The sequence below is a fragment of the Nannospalax galili genome, unplaced genomic scaffold (genome assembly GCF_000622305.1).
Source record: "Nannospalax galili isolate Female #2095 unplaced genomic scaffold, S.galili_v1.0 scaffold115, whole genome shotgun sequence".
Classification (NCBI taxonomy): Eukaryota; Metazoa; Chordata; class Mammalia; order Rodentia; family Spalacidae; genus Nannospalax; species Nannospalax galili.
In genome coordinates, this window is record NW_008340588.1 from 6214918 (window position 1) to 6242835 (window position 27918).

General features: G+C 38.8%; 1 protein-coding gene across 2 annotated transcripts in view; it reads left to right on the top strand.

Moving 5' to 3' along the window:
- The first annotated feature begins 2054 nt into the window (after nt 1-2054).
- The window catches only part of Stat4 (signal transducer and activator of transcription 4), a 136038-nt gene continuing 110174 nt past the window's right edge, over nt 2055-27918 (top strand). Inside the window, exons 1-3 of one of the 2 annotated variants that reach the window (XM_017798835.2) lie at nt 2055-2132; nt 4859-4987; nt 6644-6788. In XM_017798835.2, coding sequence (XP_017654324.1) covers nt 4860-4987; nt 6644-6788 — 273 coding nt within the window. In that variant the 5' untranslated portion in view covers nt 2055-2132; nt 4859. Of the gene's footprint in view, nt 2133-2420; nt 2511-4858; nt 4988-6643; nt 6789-27918 lie in introns of those variants that run through there. The other variant, XM_017798834.2, reaches the window with a different exon arrangement.

Genomic DNA, 27918 nt, shown 5'->3' on the forward strand with positions numbered 1-27918 from the left:
CTTAGCTAATTAGACTTGATTCAAGAAAGAGCAGCACAGTGGAATTAGCAATGCCCTTTCTGAGACGCTTCCATTCATGAAATAGACATAGGGATCAAGGCAGATGCTTCAAACAAGAAAGAAGTGTTCTTTGAGCAGAGAATCCTCAGGAATACTCCTGTGTAATCTGGTTGCAGTTGTAAAGTGTGTTGAGGGTTCCCTGTTACCTGCAGGTCTCTGCAAGTGGCTCCTTAGAACTCTTGAGGAGGTATGAGAAGTTAAACTGCTTTTATAAAAATATTAATACAATGCTTTTCACTATGTTGATATTTGCATAAGTTACCAAAGAACTGTTGCTTAAAATGGTTGGGGCTTTGACATGAAGCAAAGGGGGCATTGCTAAATAATACTAAAGATATTGGATTCTTCACATCATACACTTAAATTTTTTAAAATGCTTTTTATTTGACTTAAGAATATTTGTGAGCTGGGCGTGGTGGCGCACACTTTAAATCCCAGCACTAGGGAGGCAGAGGCAGGCAGATCTCTGTGAGTTCAAGGCCAGCCTGGTCTACATAATTAGTTCCAGGCCAGCTGGGGCTACAGGGAGACCCTGTCTTAAAAAGACCCCCTTCAAAAAAAAAAGAATATTTGTGATGCAGTGATAAAAAATAACTTAGTACATCTCAGACCTTAAAAGTTGCACATAAAGGTATACATGATCCTCTCTAGGAAAAGCACTGACACAATTGTTTGAGTTGCCAAAGTGGGCCTATCATTCAAGGAAAGCTGGCAATCTCTCCAGCCCCTGTATCAGAATGCCTGCATAATTCAGTGGATGAATAATTTCCAAATGACAAAAGTACTACAAAACCATGTATGTATGAAAGTTCCATTCAAAATATAAGACACAAAGGTCTAGGGGAAACTCAGGGGCAGAGGTTTTTCCTGGAATGTCTTCTGAGCTCCACTCACACTGTGGTATGCCAGCATTCACATGTGACATACAAAGGTAAAAAAGGAGGGCTATCAGGAAAGTTAAGATTACATATGTGGAGCGTACTCTATTTCTCTCCTCAGTGGTCATTTGAACAAGAAGAGGACAGGAATTTAGAGCAGGAAAAAGTTGCTCTGTGTTTGGGGCCTTGTCCAAGTCTCCACAAAGGATAGGATTTCACCATGTGAACAGCTGGGGAGGAGATACTGGGAATGGGAAGTGGGTATCAGCAGTGAATGATGGTGGAGCAGAGGAAACTGGTCTGGGTTGCACCACTGGCTCCTGTAGGGGAAGAGATTTTCCTGGATAGGTTGAGTCAAGCTAAACTGAACTTTGGGTGCCAAAGTTCAGGTGTATAAGCAGGGACCACTTCACAGAAGATGAGACTTCATCTAGCAGCTTACCGTTACCTGGAGTAAGATTTTCTTTGTGTTAGGGACAGAGTAAAACGAACTTCTAGAAACTTCCCTGTGGCCAAACAGCCAGGGCCAGGTCTCCCTAAGGTATAAATTTACAGTGATAAAGTTGGCCACAGCGGTGGCTGACTCATGGTGGGAAATGGGTCAAATACAAGATAAAAGAATCCAGGTGGTGCATCTGTGTGATGGCTGGTCATAGGAGTATGACATGGGCTTTTTGGTACATGTGTTGCTTTCTGCCTGTTAATCTGCTAGTCTCATTCATTTTGCTGAATATTTGTAAAACTCTGCTGTGAATCAAAGCCTTAACATCTAAGATGATGACTGAAAGGCTCAGTGATTTGTGAGTGAAGATAGTAAGCTCTTATAGTCGCTAAATCCCTTAGAAACTTTGCTCACTTGTCTCTGGTCCTCAGTCTCTCCAGACATGGAATAAGACAGAATGAGATGGAATCAAGGTTCCACCCAGCTGTGAGGTCCTAGAACAGGCCTGTGTCACAAAGAGGGAAGTGTCTGCTTTAGCTACTAGGTGCAGGGGTTCCTCTGAGCAGGAGGAAGCTGGCCAGAGAGGGTGACACTGGTAGCTACACAGATTGGCCCATATCTCTGAGTGAGGCTGCCTTCTTAGAAGTGAGCAGGCCCTGCTGGAGTTGGAGCAACGGGAGGCCTATGAGGTTGGTGCCTAGATCCTGGCTTCCCAGCCCTCCCGGCCCAGGGCTCCCAAACCTTTAGCTCAGGTAAGTTTGTAGAAGATTTTGGGTTTTCTGGGGAAACACTGAAAAACCGAGTGTGTAGTTCTTACTCCAATTTATTTCTGGCACCCTTAGGCTTATCTACAGTTGCAGGGGTGGCTACTTGGGATGCCAGAGGAGGGCTCTCTGCAAAGGGGGCATTTACCTGACTTCGTAAAGCATTTCTAGAATAGAGAGTGGGTGGGAACCGACCGGAGAAAAGTCCCAGAGACTCTAACACTGACGCACAGGAAAGCCTCAAGTGGGTGGAGAAATGCAAATCCCCCAGGGGCATGGCGTCAGCGGTGGTGTCCTGGGGACGGTGAGGGGAGACTTTGGCTTTGGCATTGAGCACTGCTGGGGTTTGGACCTAGAGCAAGTCAGGTAAGCGGGGAGCCCGCACCTCTGGGCGGTCTCTCTGCGGGAGCTGGGAAGGATGCCTGAGGCTTCGCTTTGCACGTGGCATTGAGAGAGTTGCTTCGTTTTAACAAGTCTGGGGAGGGGCGATCATAAAAAGAAGGGTCTCACTCTTCCTTCTTACAGTTAAATAGAAAACCCACTTTTGCAAAGAGCTGAAGGGAGATTCGCAGACGCGTGCTGCCTGGGATCATCACCGAAGGCCGGGGAAGCCGGCGTCACTGTGAACCTCAACTGGGGGGTGGGGGGTGGGGGGTGGCTTTGTGGCTGCTAGGGAGGTGTGTCTGCCCAAGGGCTAAAAGCGAGCCCCTCTTCACTTTCTTAGCCAGCCGTGGAGCTGTGGTGTTCAGAGACTGGCGTGACTGGGTGTCAGAGAAACAGCCTCCAGCTAGGACAGCTGGTAACTGTGGCTTTGAGAAGTGCGAGTGATGCTTTAGGGCAGGTCACCCCCTTTGCAAAGGGGTCAACGAGCCTACGCTTAGTACCTGCTCCCAAAAGCTAGAGAGCAGCCAGCCACCCTGGTTTTAGAAGGAAAGTGCTCCGTCCTCTGGAAGAAAGAAAACTAAAAGACAAGCTGTGGGAATCTAAATGCTTTTATCTCTCCCGCTGTCCAAGCAGAGATGGTTTATTTACACCTCGTTTTCCCCTGTTTAGCCTTGAGTGCAGGTCTTTAGCAGCGTGGATTATCTGAGTGATTTAACTGTAAGATAGATAAACTCGCAGAAAACAGACACCCATCCAAATCATGACAGAATTTAACAAAAGTAACAATGAAAGTGGCCCTGCTCTCTTCAGCCCCTGCTTTCTGGTAGAGCTGTGGCAGGCTGTGTGGATTGTAGGGGCACGGGAATGTTGCTATTTTGTTCCCAGAGCAGGGAAGTCTGGCAGAGCTGTAAACCCCTGGCAGGAGTCAGGTCCCCTCTTTGGCCCTCAGGTGCTTCCCCTTATAAAGCGCAGTGAAGCTTACTCTCCTGCCTATTCCTTGGAACATCAGAAGCACCACTGACTGACTGTTCACTGTACAAGCATTTATGGCGCACTTAGAGTATACCTGGAAGTGCCATTTGTGAACTTCTTCAAGATTAAAGTCGTGTACAAGTTAAGACTGCTTCTGCCCCAATTGCTTTCAACCTTGAGCAAAACTGGCAATTTTCCTTTTATTGCATGTTAAAGCATTTCCTGGGAGCTCAAGGAAAAGATGTTAAAAATGGTTCCATTTGAAATCTGAAGTATGTATACAGGCAGTTTGTTACAATCATGTTCTTTAAGCAAAAAGAAACCTTGCCCTACCTTCAGGATATGTTGAAATACCTGGGATGCTTAACCTAGTAAACTTTTTTTTCCCTTTAACCTAGTGTTACGGATCAAGAATTTTTGCATTTGAAGAAAGCAAAATACTGTAATTTCAAGAAGCTATTGTCTCATTAGTTTTTCTAAGCTAGAAAACATGTCACTATCATCTACAGTAGCCAGAGTGGGGCTATATGGGAGAAATACACACTTTTGTTTTATGATAGGCTGTCAAATAAGGATAGTATGGTTTCTTCCACTAATTAATTTGAGGGCTTAACCACTATCAGACACAAGGTAGATTTTAATAGCTTTGCTTAGCCTTGGTAGAGCACTAGAGAATAATAAAAATGTTTGTTGTTCTAGAAATATTTTGAACTGATATAATTAGAACCCAGGAAAATATATACATGAACTTCTTCAGGAAGTCACCCAGAATTGGACAAGTGAGGAACACAGGCTGACTCTAGAAGGCAGGCAAATAGGAAAGAAAGAAAAACAGGCCTGGGCATGTCGTGTAAAAGAAGCCTTTTGGAGGGATGTGTCTCATAAATAAACCTTAGGAGGGTCTTTGGAGGCACAGTCAATGCTGAGCATTTATTTACCTTCAATTTGCTCTAATAATGAGAGACAGGGAAGTAACTTGCTGACAATACAGATTCTGTGTTAGATTCTATATGGACAGTTGGGGGCAGGACTTGGGGTGTTTGAGAGGGGGGTGAAAACTTCCTGGAGAAGCAGCACAGAAGGTCATGCTAGGGTAAGGAAGGATGTGGTTTGGGGGCAGAGGAAGAAGACTGTCCTGCATTAGGGATAATTTACTTAAAAAAAAAACACTTTGAGGAATTGCTGTACTTTTAGCTTAAATGTATTTTCTCTTTCTTGTCTTCTTTGAGTGACTGTGAAAGTTGAGGATTCCTTTTTGTAGTTACTTAACTAATAGATAACATTATCTGATTGAGGTCTAAGGAAAGAAGAAAACATGGCCCACTTTTCAAACTCTAATTTTTCCCCTTCTTTTATAGCATGACACAGTGGAATCAAGTCCAACAATTAGAAATCAAGTTTTTGGAGCAAGTAGATCAATTCTATGATGACAACTTCCCTATGGAAATCCGACATCTGCTGGCCCAGTGGATTGAGAATCAAGACTGGTAGGATCAAGTGTATTTCCCTAGAAGTTGATGGACAGATGCTTTGTGCTCTGGCCACATGCATTTATTCTGTGGTCTATTTGGACTCAATAAGATACAATCACTGTTTTAGGTAAAAGTAAAAAACAAAAATGTTCAAAATTTTAGAAATCTTTCTCAAAGGCAGGGAGCCATTGTCCTTTCTGATTTTGGCTTTAGTGTAAGTGCATGTCTTTCTGTAAGTACCTCCCACCCCAATATTTTAGGTATAAAAATTCCACAAGAAGCGAATCTATTGAATATAACAATTCTTTTAACACAGATTCAATGCCAATAAGTATTCTTTTTAGGAATTTCTGTTCCACCTTCAGTAGGAAGCATTCACTTCTCCTCAACTCCATGTCCTGCCCCCAACTGTCTACATTAATATGTATTTTCAACAAGCACCTTCACTGTCTCTGGCTCCCTTTACCCTATTAGAATTGGAGCAAGAGGAAGACAAATGACAACTCAGTGTTTGCTGTGTCAAGCCTTTGTATGTGAGAAATCTTTTATATGAATATGAAACAGCCCAATTCACAAAATTTTGCAAGGCTCTATTTACCTTGTATTATTAAAATTTCTTTTTGCTTCAACAACTTTTTTTTATCTTAGCAAAATATAAACAACATTAAACATTTTAATTTTAACGATTTTTAACTATACGATGTAGTATTAAATATATTTGCATTGTTCTGCAATTATCAATGCCATCCATCTGCAGAATGTAATCTCATTCTGAAGCTCTGGGCTCATTAACCAATAACCCTTGTCTCTCACACCTCAGTGCCCAGCAGCTACTAATCAGTTTTTTTTGTGGGGGAGATCTATTAATTTGAGTATAATAGACATTTTATAAGTGGAATCCTATGTGTCCTTTGTGACTTATTAAATTACTGACTGACTTATTTCACTTAATGTAATGTTTTCAAGATTCATTCATGCCATTGAATGTATCAGAGTTTTCTTCATTTTTGAAGCTAAATAAAATTGCATTGTATAGATACACTACCTGTAGCCAGATCCATTTGCCTATTGATGGACATTTGGGTTGTTTCTACCTTTATGCTATTGTCAATAAAGTTGCTATGAACAGTGAGTGATAGGCCAATACTTGTTCAAATCCTTACTTTGAATTCTTTTAAGTATATACCCAAATATATATGGGTATAAATTTTGGATCATATGGTTGTCTTATGTATTATGATTAACTGTTAAACTTTTCCATAGTGGTTGTACCATTTTAAATTTTCGTCAGCAAAGTGTGAAAGTTTCAATTTCATAATCTTCTTGTCAAGGCTTATTTTCTGGTTTGTTTTGTTTTTGTATTTTTGGTTTTTATGAGACAAAGTCTCACTGTGTAGCACTGACTGGCCTGGAATTTGATATGTAGATGAGGTTGGCCTCAAACTCACAGAGACCTGCTTCTGCCTCCTGAATGTGCTATCCTAATGAAAATGAAGTGGTAGTTTTGATTTATAATTCTTTCATGATTAGAGACATTGAACTTTTAGAATATCTAACATCTGCACATCACTGTGGAATAGATCTAACATTTTAAAAAATTCATGTGGTAAGGAAGTAAATGCTTTATTAGTTATTTCTTATTGAGTAGTAATGTGCATTTGTTTATTTTAGGGAGGTGGCATCTAACAATGAAACTATGGCAACAATTCTTCTTCAAAATTTGTTAATACAACTGGATGAACAATTAGGTCGTGTTTCCAAAGAGAAAAACCTGCTCTTGATACACAACCTCAAGAGAATTAGAAAAGTTCTTCAGGTGAGAATGCATTCACCTTTTCCAGAACATTTAGATGTATGTCTTAAATTCTAGGGGAAGAAAATCAAATATGTACCTTTATATTATTTTAAAACCAGATTTAAAGGTAAAAATTATATTCTTTCACTATTTAAAAATTCTGCTGTTATATTTTATTACCCCATGTTTATTTTCATGAAATTTTGAATCTACGATTCACTGTAAGTGGGAAGGGGTATGTGTGTTACTCATCTGACTTATTCATTCATTATGACCAAGTTCAGTAACACAGGGATAGACTTCAAAGACCATAGATGCCTTTGTGTTTTGTGTAGCAATTAGAGTTTATACTCTCAGTCATAAGTGTAAGCATCATAAGGATGTGTTATATTGATGGACAAATGTTGACACATTCTTAAAGTTCAAGAGTAAATTGAGATGTGAATTAAGTATTTCTATAGATTTTTTTAAAGGCATACTGTCACATGTCCAACATTACAGCATTGTACGAAGAGTTTCATCATACAGAGATCCTGTCCTTCCATCATTTATCCCTCTCTCTTCACACTGAGTGCCAAAATTGATGATTTGTTTCCTCTCTCCAGTTTGCCTTTTCTATAATGTCTTACAGTTAGGAGCATACAGAGTATAGCCTTTTTAGATTTGGTTCTGTCACTTAACAACAAACACTGAAAGTTCCCTTTTTTATGGTTTGGTAGCTCTTTTTGTCACTGAATATTACCTTGTATGTGCACACTTTTATTCATTCTGAATGAAGCTACAAGTGACAATCAGGCATTGTTACTATGAACAGGTTTTTGCAGGGGCATAAGTTTTCAATTCATTTGAGGAATTACCTGAAACTTATGTTCTATATTGTTATTCTTGAATTTTCACTTGTAAACCTTTTTTTTTTGGTCTTTTTGAGACAGGGTCTCCCTGTAGTCCCAGCTGTCCTGGAACTGACTATGTAGATCAGGCTGGCCTTGAACTCACAAAGATCTGCTTGCCTCTGCCTCCCAAGTGCTGGGATTAAAGGCGTGTGCCACCATACCCAGCAACATTTTTTTTTTTCTTATTCAATATTTTTCTTCCTCAGATAGATTGAAACGATACTCATGGTAAAAATTGAAACAATGTAGAAATGCAAAGAAAGAAATAATCCAAAATCTACTTCTTACAAATAATCGTATTAATATTTGATGTGTATTGATCCAGACACCTCTCTGTACGTGTATAGCTGCAGAGAGCCAAATAGACTACATTGCAACTAACACCCTAACAACTCACTCCTGTCTCCATGTGTAAACATGTGCAGAAGGTGAGATTGCTGCTTCCTCCTCTCTCTCTCTCTCTCTCTCTCTCTCTCTCTCTCTCTCTCTCTCTCTGACACAGACAGACACACACACACACACATACACATACATAAGCACACCCCACAATTTCCTTACAGCCTTACCTTCCTTTCTTTTCCTTCATCTACATATGTTTATTTCTTGTCATAATTAAGGGAGGTGTTTGTTACATTTACTCTTTTAAAAATGTTTTATTTAATATTCATACATGCATCTAATGTGTTTGACTCAAGTCCACCCCATTGCCTCTCCTGCAATTTCTGCCCTATTCTCCTTTATCACTGCTTTTCTCTTCTAATTCATGTCCTTTCTTCATTTACTCTCATATCCTTAGTGCCTAGATGCATAATAGGTGCTCAATAAATAATTTAAATAGGATTTAACATATACTTTTGAAAATAAAATTTTATTTTTATATTGCTGGAACATCAAGAATTGTCTATCAAATAAGTGCTTCCTCACCCCCAGAAAGATGTTTTTCCAAAGAAATCCCACTCAATTATGAAAAACATTAAGAGGTGGCATATACTTAGTATTTCTTAAACTACACATTCACTGCTACAAAATTATCTCAACTTCATGCTATTAAACACAAGGAAACCAACTTTCTTAAATCCGTGTCTACCTGACATCCCTGACCTCAGTTTTTGTTAATTATAGTTTGCCATTCTTTTGTATAACCACAATCTGTATTTCTTTAATTTTATATTTAGGTAAATTCAGTGCTCACTAGAACTTCTCTTACCCATCTTCATAAGATTTAAATTTTAATTCATTCTTAATTGTCTAGATTTTATCAAGTAGTTTTTTTTCCCAAGAAGTGTTGTGTATTATTTGAGAAATTTCATGCTTAAGAATGGCTCATGTTTGAATTTCTAAAATATTTATTATTTTGAACACGTGTATGATGTATGTGCATGTGAGTAGATACATGCATCAAGGTCAGTGGACAACTTTCAGGAGTAGTTCCTCTCCCTCTACCATGTAGGCTTCACAGATCAAACTGAGGTTGACAGACTTGATTGTAAATATCTTTTCTCTCTGAACTGTCTCACCAGCCCATGTCTAGTACTTTAAAGGGCATTATGGCTGGTGTAAAAATCTTAGGTTGCTTTCTGGAGACATTGTTCTACAGATACTGAAGAAATGTTAGATCCATGTGAGATGCTTGCTTATAATTAGGAGTAATAGTGAAGCTACATCACGACTAAGATAGTACAAGCACTGACCCATCAGAAAAAGCACAGGAGACAACAGTAGAGCCTCCCTGATGCATACCCACTGAGTACCAGTACTGCTGGTGAAAATTCAAACAGAATACATGCTCTTTCCTAAATCTAAATAATAAATTGGCCTTTAATGTGTACTGCTTCCCTGAGCTGATTACAGTATGTAATTGTCTCTGGACCCTCTGGAAGAAGCATGAATTTGATTGGACAAGTTTGTTGGTTCAGTTTTTGAATATTTGAATGCCAAGAAAACCATGGAATTCAACACCATCTACCCCCTCTAGTGCAAAACACCAGAGAGTGCTGGCTTTTTTGAGTTGTTGTTGACATTTAATTTCTAAAGTCTCTCTGAAGTAACTCCACTCTATGTCTCCCCAGCCAGAGGAATCCCTGATGTAGTTAGCACCTGCCACTCTCTTCCGTTCTGTTACCCTATTCCTCTGTATGTTTTCATTCCTAAACAGTCTAATGTCTTAAGTTGTGAACTACTGACTCTCACATGGATGAGATCACACTGTACTTCTACTTCGGCGTTGTTTCCTTCATTCCACATGGCTCCAAATATTCATTGGTGTCAATAGTTTATTCATTTTCATTGCTGCACAGAAATGTGTAGGAATACATATATCAAAATTTCTCCATTTTATTCTTGATGGACATGAGTTATTTTCCATTTGTTTCTACTTCAAATATTGTCGCTTTGAACATTCTTGTATGCGTCCCTTGGTGCACATGTGTAGGAAATTCTTTAGGATACACATTTAATGGTGGAACTGCTGAACCATGGATTACGTGTATCTTTAACTATGTTACATATGGGTGATATATTCACTTTATTTCTTCTGTTTACTTTTGTGTACTTTTTCTAGCTTTATTCAAGTGTCTTCTTTTTAGCCATTTCTTTCTCATAAATGCATTTAACTTCACATTTTAACAAGTGCTTCTCGTATACCCGTAATGCTTTCATTGTATGTAAATAATCCATAATTCCATCCTTGACTTTTATTTCTGGCTAGATAACCTTAAAAACTGATTTCCATATATTCCGAAATGAGCAGTTCCAAGAATTTTAAAAAGTGAAAGTAAAAGCAAGTAAAATGCAGGACACCAAAGAAAAAGTGGTAATTCCAAAATTACAAGTGAAAACATACACAGAACCTACAAAGAAATCAGACAGCCTGAAACTAAGTTCAAAACTGGAACAAGTGAGAAGTTTAAACATTTTCTTTACAAAACTAAAATACAGTGTCTATTAACTTAAAATTCTATACCTGAAGTTACCCTAAAGTTACTATACAGGATTGAAGTAATGCCTAGAAGTTTTTGTTTAGTCAGTCGCTACTTCATAAGTACTTGGTTATTACTGGTCACATGTTAAGCACTAGGAAGACAATTGGAGGAAGTCATGAAGCTTGCAGTCTAAAAGGTACACACTTCCTGTGTTTGGTTTTTCTCATTTTATATGAAATTTTATGATTGTTCCTCAGAAGTGTTAGTGTAGATGACATTGGCAATCTTATGATAGAATTAATTTTCCTGTCAGTAAGAAAGATCTGTTCAGAATTTTGGCGTTAACCCTGTGGTAAATAATCCTACTACCCACAAAGTACTTTTCACAAACCATGGTAATGACTTGACACTTGGTGGGTGAGGAGACACCCAAAAGTGCAACCCTTATCTCACGTGTCCTGCACTCTGCCTTACCATGGCCTCTGTGTTGGCAGACACCTGGCTGTGCTTGAATAGAAACATGCTAGAGCTAAAAACTGGAAAATTGAACCCAGAATGGATTCATTCTTGTCCAGTTTGTAAAAACCCTGTTCTTAGTTCTGTTAAGTGAGAAACAGAGACACATTTGCCATAGCAGGGAGAAAACAAAATGAAATAGGGAAACCTCGCTTGACATACTGCGCCCCTCTGAGCTTGTCAACTCTTACCCTAACCTACTGCTTTCTCAGTTCATTCCTCTTTCTTCCCCTCTGTATACCACAGCACACAAAGGAGTAGAGAGATGGCCACAGCCCAAGTGCGGAGCAGAACATGCAGCCACTGTGTGTGACTCTGAGAGCTCCGAGTAGAATAGTGCATCTTCTCAAGCCACTCCTCCACCCAAAGCTGGGATCCAGTGTGCCAGTCACTCCAGTTACTTCCTCAGCTCCCCCAAATGCTCCCTGAAAATCTCTGCTCCTCTGAGCTAATTACCTTTTGCCCATTTCACAACCCTCGTATTTCAGAGACTTAAAGACTTACGTGTTGTAAATCAAATGTCAGGACTTTTGTGGCCTGATTGATATAATTGACAGGTGGTTGGTGTGCACTGTAATTCTTTGTTTTAGATACATCTTGCCAAATTAGAATCCATCATGATTAACTTACATTCCTGAACAGCTAAACTTTCATTCATGAAGCACCTTGTGCCCATTTCTATGGCTGGTTTTTTTATTTAAGATTGCATACATTGTTCTTCATTTTTAAAAAATTAAATCTTAATGATTTAATATCGAGTCCATGATAATTTGACCTTTTCCTGGATCCTTAAGTTCCATTAAATTTATGCCAGAACCTAGGGGGTTCTCTTTATTGAGTAAGTAATTTGTGTATAACGGAACATGAAGGTTTTGTGTTGTTGTTTTTTTTTTTTCATTTTTGTATGTGGGCTCTGTGTGTGTGTTTGTGTGTGTACGTGTGTCTGTGTGTGTCTGTGTGTGTAGTGTATGCTTGTGTGTATATTTGTATGTGAATCTGTGTGTGTGTGTGTGTGTGTGTGTGTGTGGTATATGCTTGTGTGTGTGCTCATGTGCCTATGGAGGCCAGAGAAGGATGTCAGGTGTCCCATTCTATTGCTTTCTGCCTTATTCTCTTGAGAAGGGGCTTCTCACTGAACCTGAACTCGTTCAGCTATGCTGGCTGGTCAGAAGGCTCCTGGGACCCACCATCTCTGACCCCCAATGTTGTGGTTACAGCACACATAGCTGTGTCTGACTTTTATGTGGGTACTAAGGAATTGAACTCAGGTCCTCATGCTTGCATGGAAAGTAACAACTAAGCCATCAGCTCAGTGTCTGGAACATGATTTTTATTTGAAATGATAGTTTGGATACTTTGAAAGTAGCATGCATGTCATTCGCTTTGGGGCACATTGGGACTTACTTATAGGTATTTGGTACATTGGTTTTATCATATGGATCTTAATATTGGACTAGTATTGATTGCTGAATGCACATAGAAAATAAGATATAGATAAAAATCTTATATCCAAAGAATTTGCAACCAAGAATGGAGACAAAGTACAAGCAAATATTTATGATGAATTAGGATATGCACCAGGGTAGAGGTATCGGCACTCTGGATTTACAGAACTAGGAACATTCAAGGTCATTCTTAAAGAATGATTCAGGACTCTCAAGAGAACAAAGAGACCTGGGGAGATGGCTCACTGGGTAAGAATGCATACTCTGCAAGCATGAGAACCCAAGTTCAAATCCCCAGCATCCACATAAAAAGCTGGGGACAACTGTGTGTGCTTCTAACCCCAGCAATGGGGAGTGGAGAAAGGTGAATCCCAGCAGCTATAAGCTGAAATGGTGAGCTTCTGATTCAGTAAGAGACCCTACAATAAGACACTCAATAACCTGCTGAAGCCCTCATACACTTGTGCATGCTCCATATCTCATACACACACACACACACACACACACACACACACACACACACACACACATATACAAAGAAGGAACAAAAGAGAATCCTATGTTAAAGGAAAAGCAAGAGCAAAGACATGACAACTTGAGAGTGCCCCCACCCCACCTGAACAGCTGAGGTATCAACAGGAGGCTTGAATAACATGGACTTGGGTCAAAGAGAGCCACCAAAGCATGGCATGAATATGTTTTTATTGAAATCATATCTAGAGCTGGTTTTCTATCTAGAAAGACTCATCCATTATTGAGAATTCTAAGGCTGCAGTTTTTCCTTTTCTTATTTTATTCCATGTTCTCCCCTTCCTCATATCATCCAGAGACTAGATTGACTTTGTTTTACTAACATAAAACTAACTGTAAGCCAGGTATGGTGGTACATACCTGTAATCTCAACATTTAGGATGCTGATGAGGCAGGAGGATTGCCTCAAGTCCAAGGCCAGCCTGGGCTCCATAGTGAGTTTGAAGTGAAGCGTTGGCTACTTAGTAATTCCTTTTCTCAAAAACAGCCCCCCCTCCAAGCTTGGGGAGCTAAATGTTCATATGATGAAAAATTCAGGTATAAGACTTGATTTTAGAAAGCTGGGTGCAGAAGCAGCCCACATATTTTCTACAGGGCACATGCATCCACTGACCCAGTGGCTAGCTGCTAGCAGAAGCTCACAGAGGAACTGCCACCCCCAGCCCACAGCTAGCAAGAACATGAGAGCTCAGCAGCCTCCAGGGAGAGGATGGACTGCACCACTAAGAAATTAGTTGGAGAGACAGATGCCTGCTGAGCAAGAGGGTATGAAGAGGCTCAAAGCCACATACCAGTTTTTACCATCCTTCAGCTTCATGTGCTAGAAGTCATGAGGACTTGGAGGGAAAGGCTGGGTAGCTATTTAGCTGTAAAGTAGGTGAATTCTGAGGTGGGAAGATCGCTGTGAGCTTGAGGCCACCCAGGGATACTGAGTTCCAGACCAGGCCAGGGTATACAGTGAGTCCCTGCCTCAAAATCTCAAAATATAAAAAAATGTAGAACTTTGACATGTTAGCAGTTGTTTAGAAAGCTTTCTTAGATGAACCCCTGAGAAAACTGCCTACACTTGTTTAAATCTATGTGATCTGGAAACTTTCCAAAGAGATACTAAACCCAAACAGACTATTTGGAAGACTTTTTTACCTTATGTTGTTTGAAGTATTTTTTATATACATTTCATAAGGGAGTTTAACAAGCAAAAATCACAAAAATAGAAGCACAGATAAATCTGCTTGTGAAACAATCCATATAGTCAAAACCAGTTAGAAACTGATTTATATTTAATCTTAAAATTGTCAAGTAAGGAAGGGGACCATGAGTGGCTCATTGGGTAAGGCCACTTGCTGTCAAGCTTGATGACCTGAGTTCGATCCCCAGAACCCACATGGTAGAAAGAGAGAACTGACTCCTAAAATTGTTCCCTGACTTATACATAAGGACCATGGAGTATGTGCCTTTTCCATCCCCACAAAACAAAATTTATTTCTAAATTGTGATGCCAAGTGGGTAATGATGAAGCACACTAATAGGTGTCTAAATTCAGCACATAGGCATTGGACATCTGCCTTGAACTGGTCCAGATGAATCTTTCAAAGGTATGCATTCATTTTTAGTCACCAACACGAAATGCATGATTTGAGGTAGAAGTTGGTTTTCTCATCAAGCTACTAGGTACCCTTTAGTACTTAATTCTGGGGTAGCAAAGGTTTTGTCCCTGTTACTCCCTCCCAAAAATCAGGATGCTAAGTCAAGGACTTGTGACTCTTGAAGAATTTTCATTAATCTATTACCATAATCCTCTAGTTGGCCACTTTGGTCAAAAACATCCTAGTCTCACCAACTGCTCTGGGGGTTGCTAAGTACACAGTGAAGTATGTATTAGTGTAGTAACTGTGGTAGCTACTGTTGATTGCCAACTTGACAAGGGTCTAGAATCACATGGGAGACAAATCTCTAGGCATGTCTGTGAGAGAGTTTTAAGATTAGGTTAAATGAGTTGGGAAGACCCCAGTAAATGTGAGTGGCACTATTCCATGGACTAGAGACTGACTAAACAGGGGAAAGCAAGCTGAGAACTAGCATCCTGTCTCCCTGATTGCTTACTGTGAATGCAATGTGACTAGCTGCTTCATGGACTGTAACCTCAAACTGTGAGTCACAATAAACCTTGCCTTCCTTAAGTTGTTTTGGTTGGGTGTTTTGCAATAGCAATAAGAAAAGTAGCTAAGAATAGCCAAGAGTGTTGTTGATACCTAAAGAATAAGACACTTGAATATGCTCATAATACCCTGAATTGGCCCGTTTTCTGTCATTTGCCTGTGATATCTGCCTCAGTGAAAAGATATGGGAAAGAAACTAAGCATGCTATGTGAAACATTAACAAATCCAGTTGCTCTTTATAACTTACCCCGTATCTGTCAGGATTTATGTTGGAAATGTTCATATCACATTGGCTTTCTGTAGCTGAGCGAATCAACTTACCTTATTGTCTCCTTCAGGTTTCTATATTCCTTCCTGGAGATACAGGGAAAGAGTCAAAATTTCCATGGCAACAGCGTGGTTTTAGCATACTGGGCATGGATGGGATCTATTTGCTCATTATTACAACAATTCAGTGAGAAACAGGATGGTGACCTAAACAGTGACAATTAGGATGAAAAACATGTGCTGGGATTGTGAGATAATTTGGTAAAAGAATTGACATATAATGAGTGAATAAGTAAGAAATGTACATGAGAATGAGAAATAAGAGATGACTTAGCCACTTAATTCAGGTTACTGAATGGATATTAATGCATTATGGAGATTAGTTTGGGGAAGGGAGGTGGGATAATAAGATGAGTTTAATAGATTCTATGATGGGCAGTTGGGAACTAGTAAGAATTAACTGGAACCACCATGTCTCTATATTGGCCTATCTCCTCCACAAGACTGAGCTCTGTGTTCATGAATCTTTGCATTCCCAGTGCATATCAGGGGACTCTCTGCCTTGTTTAATAATGAAGAGCTACACTATAAATATGAGCATTGCCTTATTACATGTCCTTTGCATATGTCCTTTGACTAGCAGATCAAACGTCACTTCATTGCAGATGCAGCTTAGAGTCCACAGACTATGTGCTTGTACTTCCTGAAGTCATTGCTTTTTAAGGATTGAAGGAACTGGCTCTGCAGAGTTGTGTGTTTAGAATACATGGTGTGTCTGAAGGAAAATTAGGCTTGATGAGTTCAGAAGCAGAAAAAGCTGACCTTTCAGAGGAAGAAGGCTAAGAGAAAACCACTAACTGGAGGTGGGTTAAGGAGTGAAGTAGAAAGCAGCTTCACACAAACATCCTAGGGTTATCCTTCACCAGAGAGGTGGAAGTGATCTTTCTGAACCAACTTCAACACTCCAGGAGCAAAGTCAAGAGCACTGACCCTACAATAAAAGAACACAGATTTTGAAGTTCCTCACACACCAGAACAATAAAATGAAAAAGTGATTGTTAGAGAGTGACTCAGAATTGCACAATACCACTTATTTCCCTTCCTCATTCTACTTTTACGAAAAAGTTATACAGTCAAACTGAAAAAAATATAAATTGAGTTTTGGTACTGTGTCATATTTCAGACTCTTAGAGCAAAGTGCACCACTTAAAAAAACATAGTTTGTTATTATATAATACACATACTTATATTACAATAATCAAATCTTGATCATATAGGTCAATAAATTTTTTAAAACTATATACCCTATAACTACAACCAAATGTACAGACCATCTTCTATACCCCAGAAGTCTCTGCTATACTTCTCTCGGTCAACATCATCACAAAGGTGGCGGCCATTCTAACTTATACCACTGTAGATTTTTTTTAACTGTCTTGAACTTCATATGAGTGAAATTTTGCAGAATAATTTTTGGAGGTCAGATTTTTTTCATTCCACATCATGAGACTTATCTATATTGATGTGTGATCTATAATTTCTCTTTTCAATTATAACTTAGTGTTTTGATATATAAACATTACACAACTTATTTATTCTCTACTGGGTGGAAACTTAGTTTATTTCTAGTTTTTATATATTGCAAAAAGACTACTTCAGGCATTCTTGTTTGTCTTGGGTATAAGCACCCCTTTCTTTTGATGATTGTGGAGATGCTTGGATTTAGAAGGTGACGTTTCACAAACTTTCCACAGTGGTTGTATACCTTACACTGTAACAAAAGCCTAGGGGAGTTCCGTTGCTCCATTCCTTGCCAACACTTTGTCAGGCTTTATTACTTCATTCATGTTAGTGTGGGTGGTATTGTCTCATTGTAACTTTAATGTGCTTTCTCCTGATGACAAAAGATGAGAATCTTATCCTAAATGATCATTTGATACCTCCTTCAACCTGCTTGTTGAAGTTTTTACCTACTTAAAAATTATTGTCTGTTTTTATTTTATTGATTAGTTTTTTATGTCCTCAGTGAGTCCTGTCTTGGTTGGCGGGTTGCAGATACCTGCCACACATTCATTTATGGGCACTCATGAATGGTGTCTTGAAGAACAAAAGTTCTTAATTTTCATGAGGTCTAAATTTTCCATTTTTAAAATGCTTACTACGCTTTGTGCAGTGTTTTAAAAACCTCTGCTTGTCTTTAGCCATACAGACAACTTCTCATTTTTCCTCCGGTATCTACATTGCCTTAACCTTTCACATTTAAGACTATGACTAAATTGAGTTGCCTTTTCTGTCTGTGTTTGTTAGAGGTCAAGGAAGACTTTCTGTATAAAGGTCTAATTGACCCAGACTATTTGCTGAAATAACCATCCCTTCCTCATTGCATAGCAGTGGTGTTGCTTGTCCTAAACAAAGTGATTTATATTTATGTGGTTCTCAAAAACGTTAGTTTATTTCTCTTTCATAGCACTAAAAACAGATAATTAGCATATTTCAATGTCCTTATATATTAAACATTTGGAGGTTTGTTTTTTGTTCAAATGGTCTTGACTTTTTTTTCTTGATCCTTAGAACATTCATATAAATGTTAGAACTAGTTTGTCAATTTCCACATATAAATCTACTGGGATTTTCATTAATCTTCTGAATGATAAAATAAATAATACTGATAATAATAATGGTCTCCATGAATTATAAACCCTATATTTTGTGAACTATTAATTTCCCATATATAACTTTTTTTCTCTGCAAAAAAGCTGAATATATATTGTAATTTCCATCCTTGCTAATGAATTAATAACATGAACTTGTTAAAGAATATTTCATATAAGGCTTTTGGACAGGCATGTGCTTGGCTTTGGTTGCAGATCTTCTGTCTCAAAACTAGCCAGTTCTCATACATTATTGAACATCCTGTCACATGAATCTTGAGTCATGCAAGGGGTTCCTTTCTGAGTTCCTAAAAGGCTCTAACTTTTTGTTAATGCAGCTTAATATCATACTAATATTTTAAACAACCATCTTATTATCAAGTTTATATATGTCTAATAAAGTTTGAAAAACATAGATATTAAAAAAAACCTGAAGTCCTGACTTTAACTGATAACCACTGCAAAGATTATAATATATTTCTTAGAAATATTAACATGTTTAAAAATGAATGTTGTTTTAAAACCTTCTCAACTTAAACAGCAAACATTTTTTCCATATCATTAAAATTTTTTCTACATCTTTTTTCTGTTTTCTTCTGAGAGTCTCACTACATAGCTCAGGTTCAAATTTATCAATGGTCTCAAATTTGTGTCAGTCTTCCTTGCTCTACATCCCAAGCTGGGATTAGAGGCATGGGCCACCATGCCTGGTTTAACATAATTTTTATTTATCTCTTAGTTGGACCTTTGTTCTTTTCACAGGTATCAGTAGGTGGTTTACATACCTATTACTAAATTTTCATTCATATTTGCAATTATTTTGTTGGGACAGTGGGCTTTCACTCCACGCATCAAAATCCCTTATGATGTTGTAGTTATTTTTTTAAAAGATTTATTCTAATTTTAATGTGTGTGTGTGTGTGTGTGTGTGTGTGTGTGTGTGTATGTGTTGGTATGAACAGGTAAGTCCAGATGTCCAAGGAGGCCAGAGGTGTTAGATCTTCCTAGAGATGGAGTTGTAGACAGTTGAGAGCTGTCCAGTGTGGATGCTGGGAACCAAACTTGGGTCCTCTGCAAGAGCAATGTTCACTCTTAACAGCTGAGTCCCCAGTGTTATGTATTTTAAAACTTACTGTGAAGAATCTAAGCTGACGTATCAATAGGATTACATTGACTACTGTATCACACAGCACAGTTTTGTTTATTGTACAGTTAACTGCCCAATGCTTGTTGTTCTGGTAAATAAATGAATGGCTTATCTTCTCATGGTTATTAGAAGACCTTAGCTCTTTCCCCCATATGGCTCAGCTATTTCTAAGGGACCTGGATGTCTCTGCACACAGGAAGACAGAAAAAGAGTTTAAGTTCACAGCTGCTTCTTCAAAATGCCTTGGCCTGGAAATGACACATTAAATCTGCATCCCCTTAGCAGGAACTGGCTGCGTTTTTCCCCAGCCAAGCAAATAGTACAGGAAATGTAACTGGTAAAGCTACCAACACAACCATGTCAAGATTTACTGCATTTTTTCCAAGAGGAAGCTAGAATTTGTGTGGATAGTTAAGCGTGCATGCTACATTTATAAAAATGATTTGGGAAAATCATTTTCAGTATCTAAGTTTACTATAACTAAGTGATTCCATTTCTGGATATGTAGCCTATAGAAACTCTCATATGAGAATGGTTATTTTCTTATCAGCCATAACAAAAATATGAAAATGATCCTAAATGTCAATCCTTAAATGTCCACAGAGGTTGGAGTATTTTCCTGGATACTCCAGTCCTATTAAATATCAAAATCTCCACAATACAAATACTGGAATAGTGAAAATTTGACTCTCTAGGGTTCATTTGTGGTAATCTTAAGTATTAATCTTTGGTGAATTCACTGCAAATTAGATAATGTATACTTATTCTTTGAGGAATACATTTATACTAGGTAAAACTGGTTGTGACTTGTGAATAAGTAATAGAAAGTGCAATCCATTAAACACCAAATAAAACGGAAAAATTGAATCAGTCTGAATACAGTGATTCACTGCCTGAAGGTAGACATATTCTAAGTAATGTGTCATTAAGTGATTTCATCATTGTAAGAACACCACAGAGTATACGTGTGTATCAGAGTGAATGCAAACCTTGATAGTCAGTCACTTGACTTGGGCTTTTGATATAGACAAGATACTCAGTCAAGAGACAAGAGACTGTTGCCTTTGCATCATAAATACTGTTTTACTATTAGGCTTTTTTTTTATATTAGAGGGAGTACATGACAAACTAATGATAAAAGTAAACACATAAACAAGTAACAGTTTATTATCATTATCAATATATATATTATACATTACTACATGTGCTGCACTTTTCTACAACTGGCAGTGTAGTTTGTTTACACTGGCATGACCACAAACACGTGATTAACTCATTGCATCAAAATGTTATGGCACCTACAGTGTCTCTAAGCCACAGACATTTTTCAGCTCCCTAATAATCTTATGGAACCATCGTTGTTGGCTGAGACATCATCATATGGCACATGACATGTCCTGAAATGGAAGGATGACTGCAGTGCATGTCATTAAGTATAAAAACACTGAACTCTGTCTATTGTGACTACCCACAAGCAGTGGGGAAGAAAGAGGAAGATGGACTTCTTGCCAACTATTGACTTTTCTATTATTAGTTGAACCTTAGAAGAAATAAATACATAAGTGTTAAAACAAAAATCAAAACAAAAAACTACCCTAAATTCACAAACCTCATTCTCAGACACTCCAGGGAGTAGGACCCAAAAATCTGTAATTCATAAAGGCTTTACCAGTGATTCTGATAAACTGCCAAGGTTGAAACCAAAGCCTTAGGATAAATTTCTAGAAGTGGAATTACTATGTCAAAAGGTGTGAAAAATGTTAAGGCTTTTGATAAGAACTGCCAGATCGTCCTCTAGTAATGTGTGAGTTCACATTCCCACCAGTGGTGAATAAGTTCATTTCATCAGTAGCACAGAGTGGATGGAGTGTTTTAATCTTTGCCAGTGTGATAAATGAAAAATGGCATATCTGATGAATTTCAACAGAAGTGCTAGTTTGTTGCATTTGGTTCTTTTGGGGGACATTCTGTCCCATCTATCTTCCTCTTTAACTGTGTAGGTCAATTCATCTCCTTCAGTTAGCGGTTCATGATAAAAATCGCTTGACAAACTTATTAAAATGTAGATTTGCAGCCCCACTTGTAATTCTGATTGAACAGGTGCAAGGTGGGTTTAGAACTGAGGACAAGAGAGGTATGACAAAAAGTCTACTGCATAGAATTGTATATCCTGGGCATGAAGAGCACAGTTACCACAAATGAGCAATGGAAGATACAGGATATGGGTATGGTGCATTCCTAGAATGGAGTCCTAGCACGTGCCATACGTGTCTAGCACGTGTCTGGGATACAGTTCCCCTCTGTCTAATACTCATCATGTTCTAGCCAATAGCCTGCTCTATGTGCCATTAAAATCCATATCATTTCTCCCTCTTCTGATCTCTCATAGCCCTTAGTGTCCAAACAACTCATTCTGACACTGATTACACATGGCTATCACTTTAGATAGATGAGAACTGACTAAGGGTAATAAAGATAAAGTCTAATGAAGGCTATTGATATTATTTTAGATCAAGAGGGTAGCCTAGAATATAATCAGGTGATAAATTACATGTATAAGAGCACTAAATCAGGAGCCACAGCAACTCTTTAGAAGGTGAAATATAAACTCATAATACCCTTAAAGAGTTAGAAACGGGGGCTGGAGAGATGGCTTAGAGGTTAAGAGCACATACTGCTCTTGTTGAAGACCTAAATTGGGTTCCCAGCACCCAATTGGTTGACTCACAGTCACCTGTAACTCCAGCTTCAGGGGATCCATCACCACGCTCTTCAGACTCTACGCACCTACACTCATGAATCACATACCCACACACAGACATACAAGTATACATGTAACTAAAAATAAAATAATCTTTTAAAAAATCAGAAATCAAAGCTTGTTTGCTGACATGAGACTACTTTTACTTTCCCAAAAGGCAAAAATTTAAAACCACATTTAGCTGGTTGTGAATTGAGCCTCTCAGGATTCTTAAAATGGGACAAATTTGGAAAAAAGGGACTTTCAAACTTTTTTTAAAATATTGTCTTGTTTTTAAAATCCCCAGAGGTGTATTTAAAAATTAGCCATGTTTGGCCCCACTCCTGAGATTTTATTTCAACTGAAAAACTGTTTTCAAGTCCCACAGGTGTTTATAATAGGTGTAGACAAGATCGACACTTGTCTATAGGTAATGCACATTACTTTTGCCTCTCTAGAAGGAGGGAATGTTTGAGTTGCTTTTCTTATAGAAATGATGAATTCCCCAAGATTTAGCTGTCTACCTCATGCCTCTTGTCATTTCTGACAATTTGAGTAAACTTACTTCTTCTCATTAAGAAACTCAGTAAGTCTGTATTGAGGAGGTCTCTGCAAGAACACTGCTGATATTGGGGATAGAGCAAGCAACAAGCAGAGCTGTCATCTGTCCACTTTGTGAGATAGAGAATGTAATAAAGAAGACAAGTAAAGTAAACATGTTCTTGTAAGTGACTTCACACAGGCTTCAGCGGTGTCGTCTTTCACCACAAAGCAACCAGCATGGGCCACTTCTAAAACATGCCACTTTTGTCTAAATTGAATGAATGCAAGATGGCTAAAGAAAACTTTTCTAAGTCTATAAATCTGTTCCTTCTACAATGATTTTATTAGCGGATTATTTTCTAGGTCAGTTGGGTGTTCCTTTGTAACCTGAAATAACATTTATCAACTTTCTTTAAGCTATTTTTTATAACTAAGCTGATTTTCTTTGCCCTTTAGCTTGCAGAGAAATTGCATAGCCATAAGAGCAGCTCAGGAAGGCACCAACCCAGGCTGGAATGTAGCAAGTGACATGAAACTCCTGTAGAGAAGGTGCTAGCAGATCATACATAGATCTGAAAGATGGCACCGCCAAGCCATCTTGCTCTTGTCGGCAACAATAGATGCCAGCAGAAAAGGGGACCCGTGATATTTTTTGGCTTTTAAAAATTGCTTCCTTTTTTTTTTTTTTTTTTACAAAAGTTATTCTTTCAAACTTTTATTACACACACACACACACACACACACACACAATGTGCTTGGTTCCTATTCTCCCCATTTTCCTCTCTTATCTGCTTCTCCCTTCCACCAAATCCCTTCTTCTTCCCATCAAATCCCTGTCTTGTTTTGTGGCCCATTGCACTTGGTTGGGGTCACCCCATGAGCATAGGTGGGCTGTTACTTACTTGAGTAAGGGCAATTTACCAGTGGCTTCCACTGAGGAATGTGACTCCTCCTTTCTAAGCATCCATTGACCGCCTCTCTTCTCAGGGAGAGGTGGAGCCATATGAGCCCTTCCCACTCTGTAATGGAATGTCGATGGGCCCAGTTTTTTGTTTTGTTCAGTTTGTCTTTTTTGTTTGGTTTTGTTTTTGAAAGGGTCTCACTCTCTAGCCAAGCATTTTAAATTTTTCCCAGACTTCTAACCAAATGCCCCAGCAGTATTATCTGATACATCCTTATCTGAACTTTCCAAGTTGCCGAGCAGTATCAGTCAACAAAGAACCCGGCTTTTTAAAATCAGAACACAAGGGCTATGGATGTGGGTTAGTTTACTATCAAGCATGCAAAAGGCCCCTGGTTCAATCCCCATTGCGTCAAACAACATAACCAGAATACATTTTTGGACACTTCTCCAGATGGATGCTCATTGAATGTAATTTTGACATAGCATGTACAAGAAGCCTTGTAATTTATCGAGGAGTTCTTCATTCATTCTCTGTTCACTAGTTGGGAGTCAGTCAGTGCTTCTGAGGATTGAAGTTATAAAGTGACATCAGTCCTGGGATATCAATGTCACCTTAGGATGGTCATTACAAATAGGGAGCCAGAAGTGGAGTAGCATTCTGTCCAGTTGTATACAGGTGAACAATGACCAAATGGGACACACCAGAAATGACCTACAAGCTTTTGGAGAATCTGATAAGACAACATCAAGACAAAAGCTTCTGTTTTTCTGCATCAGACCAAGGTGTTGAAGCATGGCTGACAGTTTATATCCTGCACCAGTGATCCAAGCAGAGGGACAGTGGGACAGGAAAATCAGCCTATACCTTTCTTACAAAGCTGTGTCCCAATGCAAGTCTGCCTCTCTGGCCTTAATCTTAAGCAAGCAGTTACCTTGGTTCTCTGTAATCTTTCTGCTCATCAGTCCCAGCCTTCCATCAGCTGAGAAACACTCAATTCAATGAATGTGTGGGTTGGAATTGTCTATGAATCTGTCTGACATAAAGGCAAGACATGGTTGCCTGCTGACAGGGCAGTACTTAGAAGGGACAACCTAGCTTAGAAAACCAGCAGCTCCAGAATCTATTGAAAAGAATTAATACAATCAGAACTTGAAACTCCATCCAACTTGAGGCCTTTGTATGCACTGCTGAGAAATGGCTCTGCCAACAGGTCAGGAGCTGTGAGAATGCATTGCTGTCTTTGCTACTGTGTGTAAGTTACTGGCGGCCAGAGTTTGGGCTGGGTGTTCCCAAGTTTCTTGGCCTGAGAAGACTCAAGGGCCCTAGTAATTGTTCAGGGCTTCCTTTTATACAGCTTAAGAGAAGGAGGAGTTGGCTACTAAGGCGTGTGGCATGGGCAGGTCTCTATTTTCATCGATATATTAGGCCATACGGTTCATTTTCCTACTCTACATGTTGCTTCTCATAATACATCTAATTTCAATCATATGCATGCCTAATTATGCATCGACATAAGATGGCAAAATGGGATTCTTCCTAAAAGCTTACTAGAGGACATAGCTTTGTCTTTCTACATATGCACCTAAGACTAGTTCAGGCTGAATCAGCCCATCTGTTCTTCATACCCTGGTATATTGGGAATGTACTCAAATAGAAACTGTCCAAATTGATTTTTACCAAGGCGGGAAAACTTATACCATTGTTAGAGATGGACACATGTATAGTCAGATGCAGATGGGGCATGGGGTGGGTTCTGAGGTTGCTAGGAGCACTGTTTGGAAGGGGTATATGTGCCTAGAATGTGCCAGGAAAGAACTGTGGTGCCAAGTGCATTATTACAATAGGGATATGTAGTCATTAACCCAAAACCAAATGGGGCTCTGTCAGCATACTAAACTGTCCACTGTGCTTATCTGCCTCAACTAAAGAGGTTGTTGGGTTGTGTGAATACTTCTAAAAATTCTTTTCCACCTTCTATTCTATTATTTAAAAATTTCTTATAAGCACAGAGGGAAAACATAAGTTAAAAACAAAACTTTCTTTGCTCTTAGTCTGGGGCTCAAACTGTCCTTTTAAAAAATTCATTACCTAGGTTAGGATTGTAGTTTAGTTGGTAGAGTCCTTGCTTAGCATGCATGAAGAATGGTCCCCAACACCACATAAACTTGGTATGATGGATACATACCTGAAATCTCAGCACTTGGGACGTGAAAGCTGGAGGATAAGGAGAATAAGGTCATTGGCTACATGCCAAGTTTGAGACCAAGCTAGACTACATGAAATACCTCCCACACACCCACACACCCACACACCCACACACCATGTCTCAAAAAAAATATATCATTCTAGCTGAGTATAGTGGCACAGGCCAATAATCCCAACACTGGGGAGACGAGGATTCTGAGTTCAAGATCAGCCTTTGCTACATAGCAAAAACCTCAGAAACCAAACAAAAATAAAACATTCTTTCTGTTGCCTTGTCTAAAGTCGTGAGAAGAACCCTAGAGAACACAGTACAGATTAACTCCAACTCCTGCATCAGAGCCCAGGTTAAGTCACTCCCCCAACTGAATCCATCCCTGACCTCCAAAGAAGGTTTTCTTCTCCGAGGCTCTGAACTTCTGCTTTGTTCATGCACTAGAACAGCAGCCACACCATGCTGTTTACATCTGTGTTTTCTACTAGCTTGTGAACTCTTGGAATCACTTGAACAAATGGGATCTTGGTGAAGTAATTTCTGAGGATTGACCTGGAGGTGGAATTATATCTCTTTTAACTGTGAATTCCCAATACTCAGCACAGTATCTAGCATTTAGTAGATACTCCAGTATGTCAGTAGAAAACCGATAAGTAATATTTTTCTGGCTAGGCAAGTAATATATATCTTTCCTTACAAAAAGGAATCAAAACATGGACTATTGAAAGAAAACGATTTCACCCTTTTAATCACACAAGCTATGGAACAACAGCCCATCAGTTCTGAAAATCAAAACGACAAAGTAACAACAGCACATGAACAGGACATATGAATTTGTGTCATGATGGTACAAACAACTTTCTCATTGCCCCAGCCAAATGTTGTGTGGCTGCTACCCCACACTGAATTAGAAACACAACCCCATCTTCTTCCACTTTCATATTTGCTGTCTCCCCACTCTAAAGGAAATGCCTGCTCTCTATAGTTAGGACAGGCAGGATCCAAACAACACTGGTCCTGTGGTAAGTGAAATAGTTTGGTAGGAGAGCCCCAGTGCTTTGCAGGCAAAAGTGATGTCATGAGTGATGGGGTAGTGGGATGCTGTTCTCACTAGATCTGACTTCATATTTCTAATAAATTACCAGCTGAAAAATATGAAGAACATGGAAAACACAAGCTATACAACTGAGAGTTGTGACTTCCTGTTAAACTTTATGGAGGAGGTGAGAACAGTAAGAGAGAAACTATTCTGAAATGGTTTTCTGATATTTCATTTCTTTTGCTTTCACCATTATTCCACACCACACAGAGTGTACCACACTGTCTGTGTATTGTACTGTATGCAATAACCCTTAGAAAAATGGCTTTTCAGCTATGGAAGGGATAGGCATAATTGATACGTTTGTAACAAATAACCAGTGAAACTCATATTTAGATAAAGAAACATTCTGTTACTACGTGGTCTTATCACCATGACTTGCTAAAACATCAGGCCATACTGTTTTTGTCTTAAGTTTAAAAATCACATTAGCATTTTAGCATTGAACAGAATACAAAAGGCTTGTGTTTTTCATTACTTTCACTGATAATTATTGCTTTGACTCTGTCACAATTCAATTTGATAAACCAAGTCTACAAAGGGACCTACATTGTAAAACAATTGTGGCCAAAACCGAATTATATCAGCCGCTTCCTGTACATCACACCTTTGCTGAGACCACAGCTTTCTTCAGAAATAATACATTTTATACTTCAGCTCTGATCAGCGATTTACTCTAGGGAAGCCTACTATTTGTGTGGTTGGGCAGAAGGGAGAGAAATATAAAAAATGATCTGTGTGAAGTCATTTTCTAGACAGAAATCACTTTCTCTGTGTTAAAAACTTGTAACATTTATATAACATTTTCTGCTGCTCTTAGGGAACTTCCTCTATGAAAAAGACATGTTAAAAAAATTAAGAAATGCACACAGATTTCCGGCATACTGGTGCCTGTAGTTCATTTGCTTCTAAACTATTTCCTTGGTCCTTTTGTTGAAATGTCAATGTGAAACACAAAACTTTATTTAGTTCCTCTTCCTTAGGGCAACCAAAAAGTAATTTGGGTCCTAATGATACCTTCTTATATCTTTCTTGAAGGCCAAAAGTGTCCTTAACTCTCTTAAACCAATTCAACTTTATTCAAGTTTGACAACCTGTATGACTTTTCTGATTATTTTAATGAAATGCCTTCTCAA